At 53.5% G+C, this 22,581-nt stretch overlaps 1 protein-coding gene across 3 annotated transcripts in view; it reads left to right on the forward strand.

Moving 5' to 3' along the window:
* Window positions 1–22,581, forward strand: part of ANXA5 (annexin A5) — a 980,312-nt gene that overhangs the window by 420,232 nt on the left and 537,499 nt on the right. For all 3 annotated transcript variants that reach the window (XM_085641572.1, XM_085641571.1, XM_085641573.1), the window contains exon 5: window positions 15,265–15,378. In XM_085641572.1, the coding sequence (XP_085497698.1) occupies window positions 15,265–15,378 (114 nt within the window). The remainder of the gene's footprint in view (window positions 1–15,264; window positions 15,379–22,581) is intronic.

A 22,581-nucleotide genomic window follows, 5' to 3' on the forward strand; every position in this document is an offset into this window, starting at 1 on the left:
AAGAGAATGAACAAATTCACACTGTAAAAAAACTCCTGTGTTCGCAATGATGAGTCACAAATAAACTTGACATTAGGAGAGGTCAACTATGTGGCCCATTATTATATCCATTGAGGATGTAAAGCCTTTCGAGTTCAGTATACTTACCTTTGTCACCGCTTCCAGAACTGGACATTGCGTTACAACCAAAATCCTTTTCCCATGTGCCAGTGCGCGTTCCTTTAGGATCGCCATCTGGACTGGTGTCAAAACGTTTTCAATAGGGGAATACCGTAATTCTGCCGAAGTGTACAAATGTGACTTAGGTACTTTCTCCTTCATTAAACATCAAGTAAGTGAAACCCACTGCACCTGGCACAATTTTGTTTAACGAGGTTTGTGTGGTTATCACGGGTCAACAAGAACTTTGATGCAATAAGATCCGACTGCAAAGATTGCAGTAAAGTGGAATGTTCCGGAAGCCAGCAGGCTTTTGAAAAGGTAGGTTGTATCAAAGCATACAAAGACTTGATACGCTGGGCATAATCGGGAATGTATGTTCGACCGAAATTTAAAAAACCCAGCAAAGACTAATTTTTTTGAGTGTAGTCAGAGGGCTCAAACGTGTGCATTTTTCCAAGAAGTGAGGCACTAAGCCTCTTCCTTCATTGTTGAGCTTGTAGCCCCAAAACATGTGTACTCTGCAATGTGTGATTTTGCTAAGTTAAACTTGTAACCGTGGTCTGCAAATAAAACTATGATGCGATCCATGCAACAAAGATACGGCCATAACTCGTCGGTTAGATATCAACGTACGAGTATGCGTCTTTGTCTATGGTGTCAACAAAGAGACCATACAGGCGGCGAAAACACCAGGGCTATTTTTGTAGCCCATTGCCAAACTAGTAATTTTTGTGTTTTCCGCCCGCTGTGAAGGCGGTCCATTGACTGCTTTCAGTTGATAGATTGTGTGTGTGAGAAGTTGGCCTGATGTATGATGTCACTAGTTATAGTGTACACCTTATATCAGTCCAAATACCCTTATGGTGATTGGTTGTAAAGTCAACCTTATAGACCAGCTATCCTAGTGGTAGCATGGACAAGAGCAGTCTTAGGCTAAACTCTGAATGGCATGTGAAGCCAGCTGTGATACCATATATAATCCCTTGAATACCAAATGAAAGGACACCACAACAGATATATATATAAAATAAAGTGTATTTATTCTAAGCAAACCCTCAGCACTCTTTATGAGATTAGAGGTAAGTACAACACAGTCTTATTTAAGCATACATTAAGTCACACAGGTAAGTAATACAGTTAGGCCCTAGGGGCCACGCAAACCATATACTAAGTAAGTGGTATAAGGACCACTGTCACGGAAATAGAATAGGCCTAGGGAATCGCTGGGGCTACACTGCACTAGCAACAGTTAGGAAGTGGGAGGCCCACGGGATTCGTATGCAGAGTGGAAACACTCACGCGTAATGCGTAAAAGTCACTAGCAATAGTACAGTTTAGAAATAGATAGATTTAGGACACTTCCGGAGTAGCTAGGAAGTTGAGACTTGAAACTTAGACACTAGGATAGTCACTATCCTGATGAGCACCGGAGTACCCAAGTTACCTAGCCCACAGGCTGCGGGTGCATAGGGTTGAAGTTGCATCGGGTTTCGTCGTCGACTCCTATGGATGCCTGAAGAAAGATGCTGACAGGCAGTCAGTGAAGAGTGTCCGGTGGATCCCAAGGCTGGGATCAAGAAGAGAAGAGACCTGCAAGCAGAGGGGACAGAGTCAAGGTCACTAGCCAGTGACCACGTGGAACCAGGAAGGAACCAGACGATGTCGTGAAGATTTGCAGGTGAAGGTGAAGCTTGTCGCTGCAGCCAGGAGGACCAGGAAGCGTCGGACGACCAGGACCAGGAGGCGAGCTGTCCCACGAAGGCTCTTGCTGTCGGCGGCGTCGAAGTTGGACTAGGACTCACCAAGCCTTGGCAAGCGGAACCCACGCAGAATGAAGGACTTGCTTCTGGTGCAGACCAGGAGGGTCTGGGGTGCTTCTCTTTTTCAAAGAAGCAGGAGCCAGTCTGGAGGAGCCAAACCAGCGGTGAAGATTACGGGATGCGTCGTCACAAAGGCCACTAGCCAGCGGGCAAGCAACCGGACAGACGCGGCAAGCAGGAAAATGCTGAAGGGCCCCACGCAGAACTCGTGGAGTGTGGGGGGCTGATCTTCGGTGCAGATGGTGCTTGGGGTTGGGGCTTCTCAATCCCCGGTGCACAACTTCGAGGGTGCCTCAGAAGCTGCGCTTGAAGATACTAGCCACTTTTCCCAGGTAGCCGGTCCCACGTCGCTCGTCGCCTCCACGGATCTCAGCTCTGCTGTAGATGTGGATCAGGGTCGGAGAAGTCTGGAAGTCAAGGCTCTGGTCGGGCTCTGCAGTCGGTTCCTCGTAGAACGTGGGCAAAGCAAAGGGTAGTCTCTTGATGGTGCCTGTTTGCACAGGGTAGCCACTCCTTGGCTACAAGGGAGATTCTTCAGTTTTCTTCTTTCCTCGAATGTCGAAGGTCCAGAGTTTCTGTTCAAGATTGCAGGTTCAGGATAATCTAAAGTCTTGAGGCCCAACTCCCACTCTTATACTAATCTGGGGGGCTGGGATACCTGCTAGGTCACGCCTTATGGGTGGGACCTGGGAGGGGGTGGTTACACCCACTTCCCTTTGTCCAGTTTCGCGCCAGAGCTGGGGCTGGAGTGCCCCAGCACCGGTTTGAACTGGACTATGCAAGGAACACCTTGTGTGCCCCAGGCATGTCTCATTCCTTTCAGCCCACCCTGCCCCAATACACTAAAGGCTGTCTGGGGAGGTGCTAGCACCTCCCCAAGCAGGAAACCTATTGTCCAGGCCTCCCTGGCTGGGATCACTCCCAGCTGCAGGAGGTCAGACTTGTGTCGTGGCAGCAGCATCCATTTTGTGATGCTGAGGCTTTGGTCAGAGGCTAACAGTGAAGTATGATTTTAACATGTCTTTCCCTCTAGAAGGGGGGAATAATATCCTCATGTCCAGAAATGGCATGGGGGTATTATTCCACAGTGTTAGACACCTTACACAACATGTTTCGATAAAGCCAAACCATAGTTACCATAACCGTCTAAGATTATAAGGCACTTTAAGAGTATATGGTAGGCTATATCATAGAACAGCTATAAGGACATGGTTCCGAAAGCTGCAGACTGGCTCAGCTCATGCTAGAGCACCATCTCACATGTTACCAAGCACTCTGCCTCCAGGATTGTTAAGGCCTGCCATAGGAGTGGCTGATAGGTACACATGTGTCTATATGTAAGTTAGGTATAGGAATACTACACCTAAGCAAGGGGTGATTACACGACCTTGCCCCAGCTGAGTGATCAGCCAGTTGTGTCAAAATGGAAGGCCAGGCCAGGGGTGGCATAATACATGCTGCAGCCCCTGGTAGGCCTAGGGTACACCTATGCCCTGGGTACCTAGGGTACACTGTACAGGGGCCAATAAGGTGATCCTATCCAAATGGGTTATGCACCTAAAGTACATAGTATTAATTTAGAGAGGACAGCAGGGCTGTGGGTCTGATTAGCATGCCCACAGCCACATCGAAGTCGAAAACCAGTAAAGCAAAAGCAAAAAGTGGGGGTGAACATAGAAAGCAGACCCTACTCTCCTACAGTGTGTGAAAAAGCAGTTTCAAATGTCTTGTGTAGTTTTATATTTTTTATGAATAAGACCATCGACTAACGCAGAACTATGGGTATTCTGCACCGCACAAATCCGACAATGTGAGTTCAAATGTCGGTAATCCAAAACTAAGGGGTACCACCTGTAGGAGAGTAGGGTCTGCTTTCTATGTTCACCCCCACTTTTTGCTTTTGCTTTACTGGTTTACGACTTAGATGTGGCTGTGGGCCTGCTAATCAGACCCACAGCCCTGCTGTTCTCTCTCTAAATTACTACTATGTACTTTAGGTGCATAACCCATTTGGATAGGATCACCTTATTGGCCCCTGTACAGTGTACCCTAGGTACCCAGGGCATAGGTGTACCCTAGGCCTACCAGGGGCTGCAGCATGTATTGTGCCACCCCTGGCCTGGCCTTCCATTTTGACACAACTGGCTGATCACTCAGCTGGGGCAAGGTCGTGTAATCACCCCTTGCTTAGGTGTAGTATTCCTATACCTAACTTACATATAGACACATGTGTACCTATCAGTCACTCCTATGGCAGGCCTTGACAATCCTGGAGGCAGAGTGCTTGGTAACATGTGAGATGGTGCTCTAGCATGAGCTGAGCCTGTCTGCAGCTTTCGGAACCATGTCCTTATAGCTGTTCTATGATATAGCCTACCATATACTCTTAAAGTACCTTATAATCTTAAACCGTTATGGTAACTATGGTTTGGCTTTATCAAAACATGTCGTGTAAGGTGTCTAACACTCGGGAATAATACCCCCATGCCATTTCTGGACATGAGAATATTATTCCCCCCCTTCTAGAGGGAAAGACATGTTAAAATCATACTTCAACTGTTAGCCTCTGACCACAGCCTCAGCATCACAAAATGGATGCTGCTGCCACGACACAAGTCTGACCTCCTGCAGCTGGGAGTGATCCCAGCCAGGGAGGCCTGGACAATAGGTTTCCTGCTTGGGGAGGTGCTAGCACCTCCCCAGACAGCCTTTAGTGTATTGGGGCAGGGTGGGCTGAAAGGAATGAGACATGCCTGGGGCACACAAGTTGTTCCTTGCATAGTCCAGTTCAAACCGGCGCTGGGGCACTCCAGCCCCAGCTCTGGCGCGAAACTGGACAAAGGGAAGTGGGTGTAACCACCCCCTCCCAGGTCCCACCCATAAGGCGTGACCTAGCAGGTATCCCAGCCCCCCAGATTAGTATAAGAGTGGGAGTTGGGCCTCAAGACTTTAGATTATCCTGAACCTGCAAAACTGAACAGAAACTCTGGACCTTCGACATTCGACGAAAGAAGAAGACTGAAGAATCTCCCTTGTAGCCAAGGAGTGGCTACCCTGTGCAAACAGGCACCATCAAGTGACTACCCTTTGCTTTGTGAAACGTTCGACGAGCCGACTGCAGAGCCCGACCAGAACCTTGATTTCCAGACTTCTCCGACCCTCATCCACATCTGCAGCAGAGCTGAGATCCGTGGAGGCGACGAGCGACGTGGGACCGGCTACCTGGGAAAAGTGGCTAGTAACTTACAGCGCAGCTTCTGAGGCACCCTCGAAGTTGTGCACCGGGGATTGAGAAGCCCCAACCCCAAGCACCATCTGCACCGAAGACCAGCCCCCCACACTCCACGAGTCCTGCGTGGGGCCCTTCAGCATTTTCCTGCTTGCCGCGTCTGTCCGGTTGCTTGCCCGCTGGCTAGTTGCCTTTGTGACGACGCTCCCTGAAATCTTCTGCGCTGGTTTGGCTCCTCCAGACTGGCTCCCGCTTCTCTGCAAAGAAGAAGCACCCCAGACCTTCCTGGTCTGCACCAGAAGCAAGTCCCTTGTTCTTCGTGGGTTCCGCTTGCCAAGGCTTGGTGAGTCCTAGTCCAACTTCGACGCCGCCGACAGCAAGAGCCTTCGTGGGACAGCTCGCCTCCTGGTCCTGGTCGTCCTCGACGCTTCCTGGTCCTCCTGGCTGCAGCGACAAGCTTCACCTACACCTGCAACTCTTCACGACATCGCCTGGTTCCTTCCTGGTTCCACGTGGTCACTGGCTAGTGACCTTGACTCTGTCCCCTCTGCTTGCAGGTTTCTTCTCTTCTTGATCCCAGGCTTGGGATCCACCGGACACTCTCTCCTGACTGCCTGTCAGCATCTTTCTTCAGGCATCCATAGGAGTCGACGACGAAAACGACGCATCTTCACCCCTATGCACCCGCAGCCTGTGGGCTAGGTAACTTGGGTACTCTGGTGCTCATCAGGATAGTGACTATCCTAGCGTCTAGTTTTCAAGTCTCAACTTCCTAGCTACTCCGGAAGTGTCCTAAATCTATCTATTTCTAAACTGTAACATTGCTATTGACTTTTACGCATTACGCGTGAGTGTTTCCACTCTGCACACGAATCCCGTGGGCCTCCCACTTCCTAACTAACGCTAGTGTAGTGTAGCCCCAGCGATTCCCTAGGCCTAGGCCTATTCTATTTCCGTGACAGTGGTTCTTATACCACTTATTTAGTATATGGTTTGCGTGGCCCCTAGGGCCTAACTGTATTACTTACCTGTGTGACTTACTGTATGCATTAATAAGACTGTGTTGTACTTACCTCTAAACTCATAAAGAGTGCTGAGGGTTTGCTTAGAATAAATACACTTTATTTTATATATATATCTGTTGTGGTGTCCTTTCATTTGGTGTTCAAGGGATTATATATGGTATCACAGCTGGCTTCACATGCCATTCAGAGTTTAGCCTAAGACTGCTCTTGTCCATGCTACCACTAGGATAGCTGGTCTATAAGGTTGACTTTACAACCAATCACCATAAGGGTATTTGGACTGATATAAGGTGTACACTATAACTAGTGACATCATACATCAGGCCAACTTCTCACACCACCCATCGGGTTTTGCTACTGTAAATGGAGGTTTATTCATCGGTGACACACATGACTCAATTACTCCTTGATACTCTAGTTGATCTATTCTAGAATATTTGCAACTGGAGTTTTTGCCTCCCTCCAGAGAGGATATTGGGGTTGTGGCTGTGGCATAGGCCGTGATGGTATTTCATGCAGGGGAGAATCTTTATACCAGCCCACCTCAGTACGGTACAGAGCCGGTGCAAGCAAAGCCCACTTACTAAATCTGGGATTGCACGGTGGATTTGTCAAATGTATCCAAACATGCTATGCAAAAGCAAAAAGGACTTTAACAATTCCCCCTAGAGCGCATTCCACTCCCACACTGGGGGCTTCTATGGCTTTCTTTGGGAACATTCCCATAGCCGACATCTGCAAAGCTGCAGAATGGTCTACATCTCACACATTCACAAAACACTTGTATAGATGTGTTAGCAAGACAACAAGCTAATGTAGGCCAAGCAGTTCTACTTACACTTTCAAACCACTGCAACAGCTACAGGTTAGCCACCGCTTTGGGAGGTTACTGCTGTATAATCTTTGCAAAGCATGTGATCTACAGTTCACATGCCTCGAACGGAAAATGCTACTTACCCAGTATGCATCTGTTATTGGCATGTAGAGCTGTAGATTCACATGCGCCCACCTGCCTCCCGGGTACCTATACCTGTTGAGGTAATATCCTACTTGGATACATACACATGGACATCTCTATTCTACTCTTACTAACTCCATTCTCACCCTCTGTGGACAGCAATCTAACAAGGGAGTTGATGCCCATGCACACTATCCCCGAAAGGATTTGCCGCCTTCCTCGTCACAGGAAGAGACTTCTTCGAAGAAAAACAAAGTGCAAACATCCGGACCTAACACTAGATGGGAGGCTTATACAAAGCATGTGAATCTACAGCTCTACCTGCCAAGAACAGATGCATACTGGGTAAGAAGAATTTTCCACTGCGAACACCGACCCTGGGCCACTGTCAAGTCAAACATCGAGGAGACCCCGCAGGAGCCAAAATGGACACGCGAAAATGGGCCCAGCCGTGTGGTCAGTTTGTTGCCACAACACCTGTAGTTAAGATGCCGGATGCAGAGGTTTTAACAAGTAAGGTTTCTTTGCAGATTACTACACTGCTGTGCAGGGCCACAAACGTCCACTCCAGCAGTAAAAAAGTACATAGCAACTGTAAACTTTCCAACATATACATTCTTAGAACAGCTGAACAAACTGCTAGAGTTCCGAGGATACTAGGCTAGGAGAATGTTCTGCTTACCTACTACAATACATGCTCTACAGTACAAAACAATGCAACACTACCACATTATGTAGGTGAGTACTACAGTAATGAACCTACCTTCACGCTCTAACCTGAAGCTACTTCCCCCTCAGAAGGCAAAGTGCTCTTACCAGAAACCATTATTAATGTCAAAGGGCCTCCATCTCCTTTTCTTTAATAATTTACACCAAGAGAAGGTGGGATCTTGCTATTTTAAGGATTTGAGCATTGAATCACTGTCCAGAAGGTGTCTGGAAAAGTTCATTATCCAGTATTAGGGTATCTTTCATAGATTCACATGCCTGAATCATTCCCCGTCGTCGGGAATGGGAGTCACCGGTAAATAACAAAGTAATGTCCAGAAGACATAAGACAGCCATAGGCCTCAGAGGCCTTAGCTTAGTAAGCTATCCACGTCCTTATGTAAAAAAGGACCAAATTTTGGCCAGAGCCAATCAGCTAACACCACCCTCTAGAACCTTCCTGGTAGGAGCTCTAGTCCCTCAGATTTTCTACCGCACGTCGTGCTAAGGGAGTCTCCACTGAGCTCTGCTCATTTCCTTGGATTTAACAGTATTTCTTAACTTTCTGGGTTTTCAGCATGGCTGATACACCTAAGAAGGGTTTATTCAGGCCCTGTGCCTCTTGCGGAAAGAAGAGGCTACATATCGACGACCAACACAAGGACTGCTTGTATTGCCTCTATCCCAGTCACAGTTCTAAGGACTGCAAGGTATGTCGGACTTTCTCTTCTAAGACCTTGAAAGACCGAGAGGGGCGCCTTTTAATCTGGCTGCAAAGGCTAAAGGACAAGGAGGCTGTGGTGTCCTCTGAGGAGAGTGAGTTCCTCAGTTTCGTCTCACTCTTCACGTAAAAGACCAAGGGTGGCATCGCCGGGCCCTTCGTCGCAGCCACCTCAGAAGAAGACGCAGAAAAAGTCTTCAGAGGTCCAGGATTCACCTATTCCAGGGAGCTCGTCTCCTAAGGTGATGCCCCACACCTTCAAAAAGCCTATTGCCACCTCGTCGACGACAACAATGTCGACAGTAGCGTCGACGAGAAAATCTCCGTCGACAGCGATTTCAGTTACATCGTCGACGACGACTCTATCGACGATGATATCCCATTCCATGTCCTCAACGACGACAACTCCATCGTCGACGGTAGGCAAGACAATCTCGTCGACGTTAGCCATAAAGTCATCGTCGTCGAGTAAGCTGTCGACGACACCTTCGACGAGAGCTCCATCGTCGACAACATCGTCGACGACGAGGACTCCGTCGACGAAGCTGCCAACGACTAAGGTACCGTCGACGAGAATATCGCCGTCGTCGACGCCATCGTCGACGAGGAAACCGTCTTCATCGTCGTCGCTGACGACGACCCCGACGACGATCCCGTCGACGACATTGATACCTGTAACGTCGGTTACAGCTATACCATCGAGCCCCTTGAGGGGTATGGACACGGAAGACCAGAGTACATTTGTGCATGTACAAATAACGAAACGTGCATTAACTCCGGCCCTCACTTCACCCAGTAAGGTCCCAACCTTGCCTCCTACTCGCCTCTTTGAAGAGGAGGATTCGGACGACGCTAGTCTCTTTCCTGTGGCGACTAGTCCATCACAGCTCCATGTAAAGTACCAGGATGTCTCGGATTACGAAGACATTCCCCAGGATTATGAGGAGGTTCCTCATCAAGAATACATGCCGCCTCCACCTTCCATGGTGTGTCTACCGGCATCCTTGGTCACAGACCTTCAGTTCTTAATATCGGACTATAAACACCGATTTCCGACTCAAGCACCTCCACCGATGCCTGCGGGGCCTTCCACTCCACGGCCACGACCGCCTCCACTACTTTTGCAACCGGAGAGGAGGGCATCTCCGCCTTGCCCCACCACGGACGACGAGGAGGAGGAGGAGGAGGAACCAGAGGAAGGAGAACTCCAGGACATCCAATCCCAACAAGATGAATGGGATGATTACATCCTTCCAGGTCCGGTTTCGCCAGTCCCTACCACAGCCGACTCACCGCCCGACGACATCGGCGGTTTCCACAACATCATTGAAAGAGCGGCTCAGCGCTTCCAGATCCCGATGCCTTCGCATCAACAAGACTGTTTCTTATATGACTTTAAGGAACCCTTCAAGAAGTCCGTCCGGGCAATTCCGATAATTGATTATATTTGGGACCAGGGCATAAAAATAATGCAGAACCCTTCATCAGTTCCACCGGTTCTACCACGCCTGGACAAGAAATATAACGCTCCGGACACTGCTCCGGTTTGTCTTACAGGCCATCCAAAGCCGGACTCGGTTATCACTCAGGCTGCGCAGAGGAGGTCAAACAACCCAGCTGCGCTGTTGACAGCTCCGCCGGATAAAGGACGACGTAAGGATAACATAGGGAAACGTTTCTCCTCTATGTCAGCCTTAACAGTGCGTGCCTCCAACGCTACTGCACTATTGGGACGGTACAACCGACAAATGTGGGCGGACATTGCCCCATACCTAGCGGATTTGCCTTCTGAATCAAAAGAGGCAAGGAAGATTCTGTTGGAGGGTGAAAGATCTGCCACGGAACTGATACTGTGCAATGGATATTGCTTCCACAGGTTTTAGACAGCTGGCTGGTGCGGCTGTTCTCCGGCGCCAGGGTTGGCTCAAGGCAACTTCTTTCAGGCCGGAGGTCCAGACAAAAGTCCTGGACATGCCTTATGATGGCCAGCTTCTATTCGGTTCTCTTATTGACGAGGCATTACAAGGTATCAAAAAAGATACAGATACTGCCAGAGCCCTGGGGTCTCTGCAATCTCGGAACCCTTCCTTTCGTGGGTCAAGAGGAAGAGGTCAGACTTCCACCAGAGGAGACTTTCAACAGCGTTCCTCTTTCTCCTCTTCCCAGCAGTACCGTCCACAATATCAGCAGCGACAACAGTCTTCTTACCACAAAACTTCCTTTCGTACCAGAGGAGGAAGACAAAAGGTGCCGCGCGGCGGCAATGACTTCCGGATGCAGCCGGTCTCAAACTTGTCTCCACCCTACAAGATTGGCGGAAAAATCTCCCATTTTCTCAAATTGGCAAACGATAACTACGGACCGATGGGTCCTCCAATTAATACAATTCGGCCATTCCCTGGAATTCATACAAATTCCTCCTCAAACTCCTCCACGCCAAAGGACTCACAAAAACCTACGCCCATTGCTCCAAGAAATAAAGATTATGCTTCTAAAGGGAGCTATAGAGAAAGTTCCCCTAAGCCAATGAGGGAGAGGGTTCTACTCCCATTTCTTTCTCATCCGAAAGAAAGAGAAAAAATGGAGACCCATATTGGACCTCAGCAATCTCAACAAATTTCTGAAAATACAGTCGTTTCGAATGATTACCATACAGGAGGTTTTGCATTTACTCAACGCAAATGACTACATGGTGTCGGTGGACCTTCAAGACGCCTATTTTCATGTCCCAATACACCGCAACCACAAGAAGTTCCTGCGTTTCATGGTGGCGGGCAGGCATTACCAGTTTCGGGTTCTGCCATTTGGGCTCAAATCGGCGCCACGCATTTTCACCAAATGCCTAGCACCAGTGGCGGCGTACCTACGCCGTTTCCACCACCAAGTCTTCCCGTATTTAGACGACTGGCTTATCAAGTCCCCATCTCAAGAAGGCGTGATAAGATCTTCCAACGCTTGTCTGACACTCTTCGAGTCACTGGGGCTCACTCTCAACCACGACAAATCTGTCCTGCAACCATCCCAATGCATGCAATATTTGGGAGCTACACTAGACACCATCCACAGGAAAGCATTCCCGTCACAGGAACGCCAGGACAAACTTCAATCTCTGGCACTCCAGGTAATGACAAGAAAGACGCTGTCGGTGCGCCTCTTCAAATCCCTCCTCGGGATGATGTCCTCCTGCATTCTATTAATCCCACATTGCCGCTTACGGATGCGACCCCTACAAGAGGCTCTGTCGAACCAGTGGATCCAGTGTACAGGGTCTTTCGACGACGTCCTCCAAGTAACCCCGGCGATCAAACAGGCTCTGCAATGGTGGGTTTGCCCCAAGAACCTTTCGCAAGGCTTGCCTTTCTTGCTTCCTGCTACTCCTCATATAATCACCACGGACGCCTCCTTAGAAGGCTGGGGAGCTTTCCTTCAGGAGCTACAGATAAGCGGAAAGTGGTCCCCTTCGGAGAAAATGCTTCATATCAACCTTTTAGAGCTCCGAGCAGTCTACCTAGCTCTAGTGGCTTTCCTCCCGAGGATAAAGAACTCAGTAGTGCTTGTCCGGACAGACAACACCACGACAATGCACTACCTGAACAAGCAGGGAGGGACTTCTTCACTGACGCTTTCGCGCAAATCGCAGAGAATCTGGAACTGGCTGCTCCGCCACAACATCTCTCTCCGAGCAGATTATGTTCCAGGCACCCACAACGTGTTGGCAGATTATCTAAGCAGGAGGCAGGCAGCGTGCCACGAGTGGGAACTGGATCAGCAGGTCCTCAACAATATCTTCGCCCAATGGGGCACACCTCGGCTGGACCTATTCGCCACCCAACGCAACGCCAAATGCCAATACTTTGCAAGCTGGCATCCCCAACCAGGATCCCTGGGGAATGCCTTTTCGATAGCATGGTGCAACGTCTTTGCATACGCCTTTCCGCCATTTCCCCTGATCCCCAGGGTACTACGGAAGATGAAGGCGGAACCTTGCACTTTGATATTGATAGCCCCAGCTTGGCCACGCCAACACTGGTTCTCGGAACTTCACCTCCTCTCCCAGGAACCTCCGATCAGACTGAAAACGTTTCCATCTCTTCTGACGCTCAGCGATCAGCAGATTCAACATCCGGATCTAGCCTCTCTCAGGTTATCAGCTTGGCTCCTGAGTTCAGAGAGTTTCGGGGCCTAGACATTCCTCCAGACTGCAGACTAATTCTAGCTCGAGCAGATAGTACCAACAAGACATACTCACTCAAGTGGAAAAGATTCTGTATCTAGTGTAAGACGAATAGGTTGCATCCTTTCTCTTCCACCCCAGGACAAGTCTTACCCTACCTTTTACATCTGGCAGAATCTGGTCTTGCTCATGCCTCCATTAAAGTTCACCTAGCTGCAATCTCACGTTTCAGAAGATCTTCTTCCGGCCCCTCTTTATGGTCTCATAGACTCATAAAGCAATTCATGAAAGGACTGTTTCGCACATTCCCTCCAGTAAAGCCTGTTCCACCGGCTTGGCACCTTAACATAGTTCTAGCTCAACTAATGAAGCAACCGTTTGAGCCCATCCACAGAACTGACCTTAAATTTGTTTCCTGGAAGGTGGCACTTCTACTAGCTCTTACCTCGGCAAGGCGAGTGGGGGAGCTCCAAGCGTTCTCTATCCTTTTTGAATTGCAGGAATGGGTCCTGGATAGAGTCCTTCTCCGCACAAATCCAGCTTTCATTCCCAAGGTTCCATCTCACTTCCACCTCAACGAACCTATTGTTTTACAATCATTCTTCCCAAATCCACAAACAGTGGCGGAACGAACTCTACATTCACTAGACATTCAACGTTGCTTGAAATTTTACATTGAGAGAACGAAATCTTTTCGTAAATCAAATCAGCTATTCATAGCCTACAGCAGACCTCGAAGAGGGCTTCCGCTCACAAAACAGAGCATTTCCCGCTGGATTTCTTCGGCCATTTCCTTCTGTCACCAACAGGCAGGACGTCCGTTGAGAACAACGGTCCGTGCCCACTCCACAAGGGCCATGTCTACTTCCATGGCTCTTTTTGCTGGGGTGCCCATTGTGGACATTTGTAGAGCGGCCACATGGAAGACGCCGCATACCTTCACCAAGCCTGGATGCGGAGATCATGAAGGATGCGTCAGTGGGTCAAGCGGTACTACGTCATCTTTTTAAATAGAGGTGAGCCCTTTCTTTCATCCCACCATCCTGAGTTTATGCACATTTCGCACTATAATGTATGCATTACTTATTCATTGCTTTACAGTAGCACTGTTGTTTATCTCAGATAGATGTGGTTATCTAATACCTGTATGTTATCCATATCTTTCGAAATGTGCTTTTTCACTGCTTGCTACTCTGATTCAGGCATGTGAATCTATGAAAGATACCCTAATACTGGATAAGGAACGCGTTACTTACCTGTAACTGCGGTTATCCAGTATTGGTATCTTTCATAGATTCACATGCAACCCACCCGCCTCCCCTGGAAGGGCTCTCTCGGATCTCTCAGTATACAGCTGCTTAGCACTGTGCTCACGAAAATCTGAGGGACTAGAGCTCCTACCAGGAAGGTTCTAGAGGGTGGTGTTAGCTGATTGGCTCTGGCCAAAATTTGGTCCTTTTTTACATAAGGACGTGGATAGCTTACTAAGCTAAGGCCTATGGCTGTCTTATGTCTTCTGGACATTACTTTATTTACCGGTGACTCCCATTCCCGACGACGGAGAATGATTCAGGCATGTGAATCTATGAAAGATACCAATACTGGATAACCGCAGTTACAGGTAAGTAACGCGTTCCTTCTGCTGTAGGAGGTGGTAGGAGGAATATAAGGCCCTGATGCAAGGAACACATGTTGTATGGCTACTCTGGTCACCCTTCTCCCATCCTCTCATCACATGACTGACCGCCAGATAAAAATGTAATATAGTTATGAAATGCTTTTATAGCAGTTTTTATTGACTAGCCACCAATCCGAACTAGCACTACAGCAGCCTGATCAATATTGTAGGTGTTCTGACTACCTATAACTCACCCGGTTTTCTCAGTTTTCAAATGTTTCAAACCTTTGGTGCATACTCACCTTCTCTTGCTATCGCTTGAAAAGCAGAAGGCTATTCATGAGTAAGTGAAAACGCATCACAACATTATCTCATTCAAGAAGCATCTGTGTTGGACATTGCCATCCATTTGAAAATGTATTGCATAGTGAATATTAGTACTACTATTCTAAACCAGCAGGAGCAAGAAAAGTGGCCCTTCGGTTTATCATTGCAAATGTTAAGTTGTCCGGTCATACAGTTTTTTTTTTTTATTTTTTTATTTTTTGGTGAGATCTTATTTTATGTGATATAATTAAAGATGAACCTCTAGGTTGCTTAAATCTCATGTTTGCACAGCGTCGCACAAATTTGTCATAATGTGACAGAAGACCTTCTGATGTAGAGGTTAGGTTTAAAATAACCTCAAATATATAGTTGTGTGCTGTTTTTTTTTGTTTCTTTTTTACATTTTTTTGTATGCAAAGTGCAGTTGTTTGCAGATTTGCCTTCCTGCTGCTTAAGTCTAGAAACTACATCACTGTTTTAAACCCAGACTAACTAAGGATTTTGTGTTTTTTCGTGTGGCAGGATCTTGTTGAAGACTTGAAATCTGAACTTTCTGGTAAATTTGAAACCCTTCTTGTAGCCCTGATGGTGCCAGCACATATGTACGATGCCTTTGAATTGAGGAATGCAATAAAGGTACATTTTGTGAATGCAAGAAGAGAGGAAGTAAAATTATTCCATGTGCATGATCATGAATGAAGGTGGCGAATATAGTTATGCTTCCAATGATGATAAAGTGGTTGACTGTTGGGTGTCTCCTGAGACGGAGCATGTGCTGTCGCTTACATGACATTTTGTTTACTTACATGGGGCTTGGAGCCCGCTCATTGCTTACCATTGATGGACTTCATCCTCATTCTCACTTCTTTGCTTTTCCCTCGGTCTGTTTCTTTGCCCCACCCTCCCTCTCTGGTGATGTGCCCTACCTTCCATTCTCTCGGCCAATGGTGCGATGCCCCACCCTCCTCCCCCTTCTCTCCGTCCATGGTACTGTGGCCCACCCCCTCGCCCTTCCCCTTTGGTGCTGTGCTCCACCCTCCCTTCTCACTGCAAGTGGTGCTGTGCCCCACCCTCCTCTCCCTTCCCTCCATGGTGCCCCACCCTCCTCTCCCTTCCCTCCGTCTGTGGTGCTGTGCCCCACCCTCCTTTCGCTACGTCTGTGGTGCTGTGCCCCACCCAACCTCTTACCCCTCCCATCTGTGGTGCTGTGCCCCACCCTCCCGCCCCTCCCATCTGTGGAGCTGTGCCCCACGCTCCCTCTTGCCCCTCAGCTGTGGTGCTGTGCTCCACCCTTCTTTCCGCCCTCCTGATCACCCGTCCCATCTGTAACGCTGTTTTCCACCCACCCAACCTCCTGTCCCTCCGTCTGTTGTGCTGTGCCCCAAATCCCTCACTCCCACCCCTCCGTCTGTTGTGCTGTGCCCCACCCTCCCTCCCATCCCTCCGTCTGTTGTGCTGTGCCCCACCCTCCCTCCCATCCCTCCGTCTGTTGTGCAGTGCCCCACCCTCCCTCCCATCCCTCCGTCTGTTGTGCCCCACCCTCCCTCCCATCCCTCCGTCTGTTGTGCTGTGCCCCACCCTCCCTCCCTCCGTCTGTTGTGCTGTGCCCCACCCTCCCTCCCTCCGTCTGTTGTGCTGTGCCCCACCCTCCCATCCCTCCCTCCGTCTGTTGTGCTGGGCCCCACCCTCCCATCCCTCCGTCTGTTGTGCTGGGCCCCACCCTCCCATCCCTCCGTCTGTTGTGCTGGGCCCCACCCTCCCATCCCTCCGTCTGTTGTGCTGGGCCCCACCCTCCCATCCCTCCGTCTGTTGTGCTGGGCCCCACCCTCCCATCCCTCCGTCTGTTGTGCTGGGCCCCACCCTCCCATCCCTCCGTCTGTTGTGCTGGGCCCCACCCTCCCATCCCTCCGTCTGTTGTGCTGGGCCCCACCCTCCCATCCCTCCGTCTGTTGTGCTGGGCCCCACCCTCCCATCCCTCCGTCTGTTGTGCTGGGCCCCACCCTCCCTCCGTCTGTTGTGCTGGGCCCCACCCTCCCTCCGTCTGTTGTGCTGGGCCCCACCCTCCCTCCGTCTGTTGTGCTGGGCCCCACCCTCCCTCCGTCTGTTGTGCTGGGCCCCACCCTCCCTCCGTCTGTTGTGCTGGGCCCCACCCTCCCTCCGTCTGTTGTGCTGGGCCCCACCCTCCCTCCGTCTGTTGTGCTGGGCCCCACCCTCCCTCCGTCTGTTGTGCTGGGCCCCACCCTCCCTCCGTCTGTTGTGCTGGGCCCCACCCTCCCTCCGTCTGTTGTGCTGGGCCCCACCCTCCCTCCGTCTGTTGTGCTGGGCCCCACCCTCCCTCCGTCTGTTGTGCTGGGCCCCACCCTCCCTCCGTCTGTTGTGCTGGGCCCCACCCTCCCTCCGTCTGTTGTGCTGGGCCCCACCCTCCCTCCGTCTGTTGTGCTGGGCCCCACCCTCCCTCCGTCTGTTGTGCTGGGCCCCACCCTCCCTCCGTCTGTTGTGCTGGGCCCCACCCTCCCTCCGTCTGTTGTGCTGGGCCCCACCCTCCCTCCGTCTGTTGTGCTGGGCCCCACCCTCCCTCCGTCTGTTGTGCTGGGCCCCACCCTCCCTCCGTCTGTTGTGCTGGGCCCCACCCTCCCTCCGTCTGTTGTGCTGGGCCCCACCCTCCCTCCGTCTGTTGTGCTGGGCCCCACCCTCCCTCCGTCTGTTGTGCTGGGCCCCACCCTCCCTCCGTCTGTTGTGCTGGGCCCCACCCTCCCTCCGTCTGTTGTGCTGGGCCCCACCCTCCCTCCGTCTGTTGTGCTGGGCCCCACCCTCCCTCCGTCTGTTGTGCTGGGCCCCACCCTCCCTCCGTCTGTTGTGCTGGGCCCCACCCTCCCTCCGTCTGTTGTGCTGGGCCCCACCCTCCCTCCGTCTGTTGTGCTGGGCCCCACCCTCCCTCCGTCTGTTGTGCTGGGCCCCACCCTCCCTCCGTCTGTTGTGCTGGGCCCCACCCTCCCTCTGTCTGTTGTGCTGGGCCCCACCCTCCCTCTGTCTGTTGTGCTGGGCCCCACCCTCCCTCCGTCTGTTGTGCTGGGCCCCACCCTCCCTCCGTCTGTTGTGCTGGGCCCCACCCTCCCTCCGTCTGTTGTGCTGGGCCCCACCCTCCCTCCGTCTGTTGTGCTGGGCCTCCGTCTGTAGTGCCGGGCCCCACCCTCCCATCCCTCCGTCTGTAGTGCCGGGCCCCACCCTCCCATCCCTCCGTCTGTAGTGCCGGGCCCCACCCTCCCATCCCTCCGTCTGTAGTGCCGGGCCCCACCCTCCCATCCCTCCGTCTGTAGTGCCGGGCCCCACCCTCCCATCCCTCCGTCTGTAGTGCCGGGCCCCACCCTCCCATCCCTCCGTCTGTAGTGCCGGGCCCCACCCTCCCATCCCTCCGTCTGTAGTGCCGGGCCCCACCCTCCCATCCCTCCGTCTGTAGTGCCGGGCCCCACCCTCCCATCCCTCCGTCTGTAGTGCCGGGCCCCACCCTCCCATCCCTCCGTCTGTAGTGCCGGGCCCCACCCTCCCATCCCTCCGTCTGTAGTGCCGGGCCCCACCCTCCCATCCCTCCGTCTGTAGTGCCGGGCCCCACCCTCCCATCTCTCCGTCTGTAGTGCCGGGCCCCACCCTCCCATCCCTCCGTCTGTAGTGCCGGGCCCCACCCTCCCATCCCTCCGTCTGTAGTGCCGGGCCCCACCCTCCCATCCCTCCGTCTGTAGTGCCGGGCCCCACCCTCCCATCCCTCCGTCTGTAGTGCCGGGCCCCACCCTCCCATCCCTCCGTCTGTAGTGCCGGGCCCCACCCTCCCTCCCATCCCTCCGTCTGTAGTGCCGAGCCCCACCCTCCCTCCCATCCCTCCGTCTGTTGTGCCGGGCCCCACCCTCCCTCCCATCCCTCCGTCTGTTGTGCCGGGCCCCACCCTCCCTCCCATCCCTCTGTCTGTTGTGCCGGGCCCCACCCTCCCTCCCATCCCTCCGTCTGTTGTGCCGGGCCCCACCCTCCCTCCCATCCCTCCGTCTGTTGTGCCGGGCCCCACCCTCCCTCCCATCCCTCCGTCTGTTGTGCCGGGCCCCACCCTCCCTCCCATCCCTCCGTCTGTTGTGCCGGGCCCCACCCTCCCTCCCATCCCTCCGTCTGTTGTGCCGGGCCCCACCCTCCCTCCCATCCCTCCGTCTGTTGTGCCGGGCCCCACCCTCCCTCCCATCCCTCCGTCTGTTGTGCCGGGCCCCACCCTCCCTCCCATCCCTCCGTCTGTTGTGCCGGGCCCCACCCTCCCTCCCATCCCTCCGTCTGTTGTGCCGGGCCCCACCCTCCCTCCCATGCCTCCGTCTGTTGTGCCGGGCCCCACCCTCCCTCCCATGCCTCCGTCTGTTGTGCCGGGCCCCACCCTCCCTCCCATGCCTCCGTCTGTTGTGCCGGGCCCCACCCTCCCTCCCATCCCTCCGTCTGTTGTGCCGGGCCCCACCCTCCCTCCCATCCCTCCGTCTGTTGTGCCGGGCCCCACCCTCCCTCCCATCCCTCCGTCTGTTGTGCCGGGCCCCACCCTCCCTCCCATCCCTCCGTCTGTTGTGCCGGGCCCCACCCTCCCTCCCATCCCTCCGTCTGTTGTGCCGGGCCCCACCCTCCCTCCCATCCCTCCGTCTGTTGTGCCGGGCCCCACCCTCCCTCCCATCCCTCCGTCTGTTGTGCCGGGCCCCACCCTCCCTCCCATCCCTCCGTCTGTTGTGCCGGGCCCCACCCTCCCTCCCATCCCTCCGTCTGTTGTGCCGGGCCCCACCCTCCCTCCCATCCCTCCGTCTGTTGTGCCGGGCCCCACCCTCCCCTCCCATCCCTCCGTCTGTTGTGCCGGGCCCCACCCTCCCCTCCCATCCCTCCGTCTGTTGTGCCGGGCCCCACCCCACCCTCCCCTCCCATCCCTCCGTCTGTTGTGCCGGGCCCCACCCCACCCTCCCCTCCCATCCCTCCGTCTGTTGTGCCGGGCCCCACCCCACCCTCCCCTCCCATCCCTCCGTCTGTTGTGCCGGGCCCCACCCCACCCTCCCCTCCCATCCCTCCGTCTGTTGTGCCGGGCCCCACCCCACCCTCCCCTCCCATCCCTCCGTCTGTTGTGCCGGGCCCCACCCCACCCTCCCCTCCCATCCCTCCGTCTGTTGTGCCGGGCCCCACCCCACCCTCCCCTCCCATCCCTCCGTCTGTTGTGCCGGGCCCCACCCCACCCTCCCCTCCCATCCCTCCGTCTGTTGTGCCGGGCCCCACCCCACCCTCCCCTCCCATCCCTCCGTCTGTTGTGCCGGGCCCCACCCCACCCTCCCCTCCCATCCCTCCGTCTGTTGTGCCGGGCCCCACCCCACCCTCCCCTCCCATCCCTCCGTCTGTTGTGCCGGGCCCCACCCCACCCTCCCCTCCCATCCCTCCGTCTGTTGTGCCGGGCCCCACCCCACCCTCCCCTCCCATCCCTCCGTCTGTTGTGCCGGGCCCCACCCCACCCTCCCCTCCCATCCCTCCGTCTGTTGTGCCGGGCCCCACCCCACCCTCCCCTCCCATCCCTCCGTCTGTTGTGCCGGGCCCCACCCTCCCTCCCTCCCATCCCTCCGTCTGTTGTGCCGGGCCCCACCCTCCCTCCCATCCCTCCGTCTGTTGTGCCGGGCCCCACCCTCCCTCCCATCCCTCCGTCTGTTGTGCCGGGCCCCACCCTCCCTCCCATCCCTCCGTCTGTTGTGCTGTGCCCCACCCTCCCTCCCATCCCTCCGTCTGTTGTGCTGTGCCCCACCCTCCCTCCCATCCCTCCGTCTGTTGTGCCGTGCCCCACCCTCCCTCCCATCCCTCCGTCTGTTGTGCCGTGCCCCACCCTCCCTCCCATCCCTCTGTCTGTTGTGCCGTGCCCCACCCTCCCTCCCATCTGTCTGTTGTGCCGTGCCCCACCCTCCCTCCCATCTGTCTGTTGTGCCGTGCCCCACCCTCCCTCCCATCTGTCTGTTGTGCCGTGCCCCACCCTCCCTCCCATCTGTCTGTTGTGCCGTGCCCCACCCTCCCTCCCATCTGTCTGTTGTGCCGTGCCCCACCCTCCCATCCCTCTGTCTGTTGTGCCGTGCCGTGCCCCACCCTCCCATCCCTCTGTCTGTTGTGCCGTGCCGTGCCCCACCCTCCCATCCCTCTGTCTGTTGTGCCGTGCCGTGCCCCACCCTCCCATCCCTCTGTCTGTTGTGCCGTGCCGTGCCCCACCCTCCCATCCCTCTGTCTGTTGTGCCGTGCCGTGCCCCACCCTCCCATCCCTCTGTCTGTTGTGCCGTGCCGTGCCCCACCCTCCCATCCCTCTGTCTGTTGTGCCGTGCCGTGCCCCACCCTCCCATCCCTCTGTCTGTTGTGCCGTGCCGTGCCCCACCCTCCCATCCCTCCGTCTGTTGTGCCGTGCCCCACCCTCCCATCCCTCCGTCTGTTGTGCCGTGCCCCACCCTCCCTCCCTCCCTTCCTCCGTCTGTTGTGCCCCACCCTCCCTCCCATCCCTCCGTCTGTTGTGCCCCACCCTCCCTCCCATCCCTCCGTCTGTTGTGCTCCACCCTCCCTTCCCTCCCTTCGTCTGTTGTGCCGTGCCCCACCCTCCCTTCCCTCCCTTCGTCTGTTGTGCCGTGCCCCACCCTCCCTTCAGTACGGACATTTAGATCTTCCGGCGGACTGTATGAACATTCTCCGAGAAGCAAAAAGGCCCTCCACTAGGAAGTCTTATGCCTTCAAGTGGAAGAGGTTCTACATTTGGTGTAGAGATAACGCTCTTGATCCAATCCAGGGTCAAGAACAGGTTATTCTCCCCTACTTATTGCACTTGGCAAAGTCTGGTTTAAAGTACACTTCTATCAGAGTCCGCTTAGCTGCTATCACAGCTTATAGAAAATCTCCTACCCAGGCCTCATTCTTCCAGATGCCGGTAGTCAAAGATTTCCTAGAAGGGCTTAAAGTACTTCCGCCAGTGAGGTCTCCTTCCCCTCCCTGGGAACTCAACATCGTTCTCTCTAAGTTGATGGGAGCTACCTTCGAACCTATTCATAAGGCGTCCTTGCAGCATCTGACCTGGAAGGCTGCCTTTTTAGTAGCCATCACTTCAGGCCCTGTGCTGCAAGGAACCTTACACTGTTTTCCATGCCAATAGAGTGGTGCTACGTACTCACCCGAGCTTCCTGCCCAAGGGGGTCTCGGATTTCCACGTTAATCAGGTTATCACGCTGCCCACTTTCTTTCCTCAGCCAACCACTCCCCCGGAGAGAGCTTTACATTCTCTAGACCTCCGGAGGGTATTGAAATTTTACCTTGCTAAAACCCTTTCGCTTAGGAAGTCTGACAGGCTCTTTGTCAATTACGGCCCAACAAATACCGGGCTGGCTGCTTTCAAGAGGTCTATTTCTAGATGGATTGTTTCCTGCATAGCCTTGTCTTATCAGCTGTCTCACAAGGTTCTACAGGCTAGACCAAGAGCACACTCTACTAGAGGGAAAGCTTCTACTGTAGCTCTCCTTTGCAACGTTCCCATTTCTGAAATTTGCAAAGCGGCTACATGGCGCTCTATACATACCTTTACATGCCATTATTGCCTAGATTCAGACGCACAGGCCGACGCCCAGGTGGGGCAGGCCTCTTTGAGGAATTTGTTTGCATAACTGCTATGCGAATGTGATGTTAATGCATGTTCTATATGCTCTGTTGCTCGTCCGCGAGACTTTGGGTATGGGCTTGCTACTCTATTCATAGATTATGACTATTGATGAGTATCCCCTGGATGAGAAGGATTAGTTACTTACCTGTAATCCTAGTTCTCATCCAGGGGTATAC

The sequence above is a fragment of the Triturus cristatus genome, chromosome 2_2 (genome assembly GCF_964204655.1).
Source record: "Triturus cristatus chromosome 2_2, aTriCri1.1, whole genome shotgun sequence".
In the NCBI taxonomy this organism is placed as follows: Eukaryota; Metazoa; Chordata; class Amphibia; order Caudata; family Salamandridae; genus Triturus; species Triturus cristatus.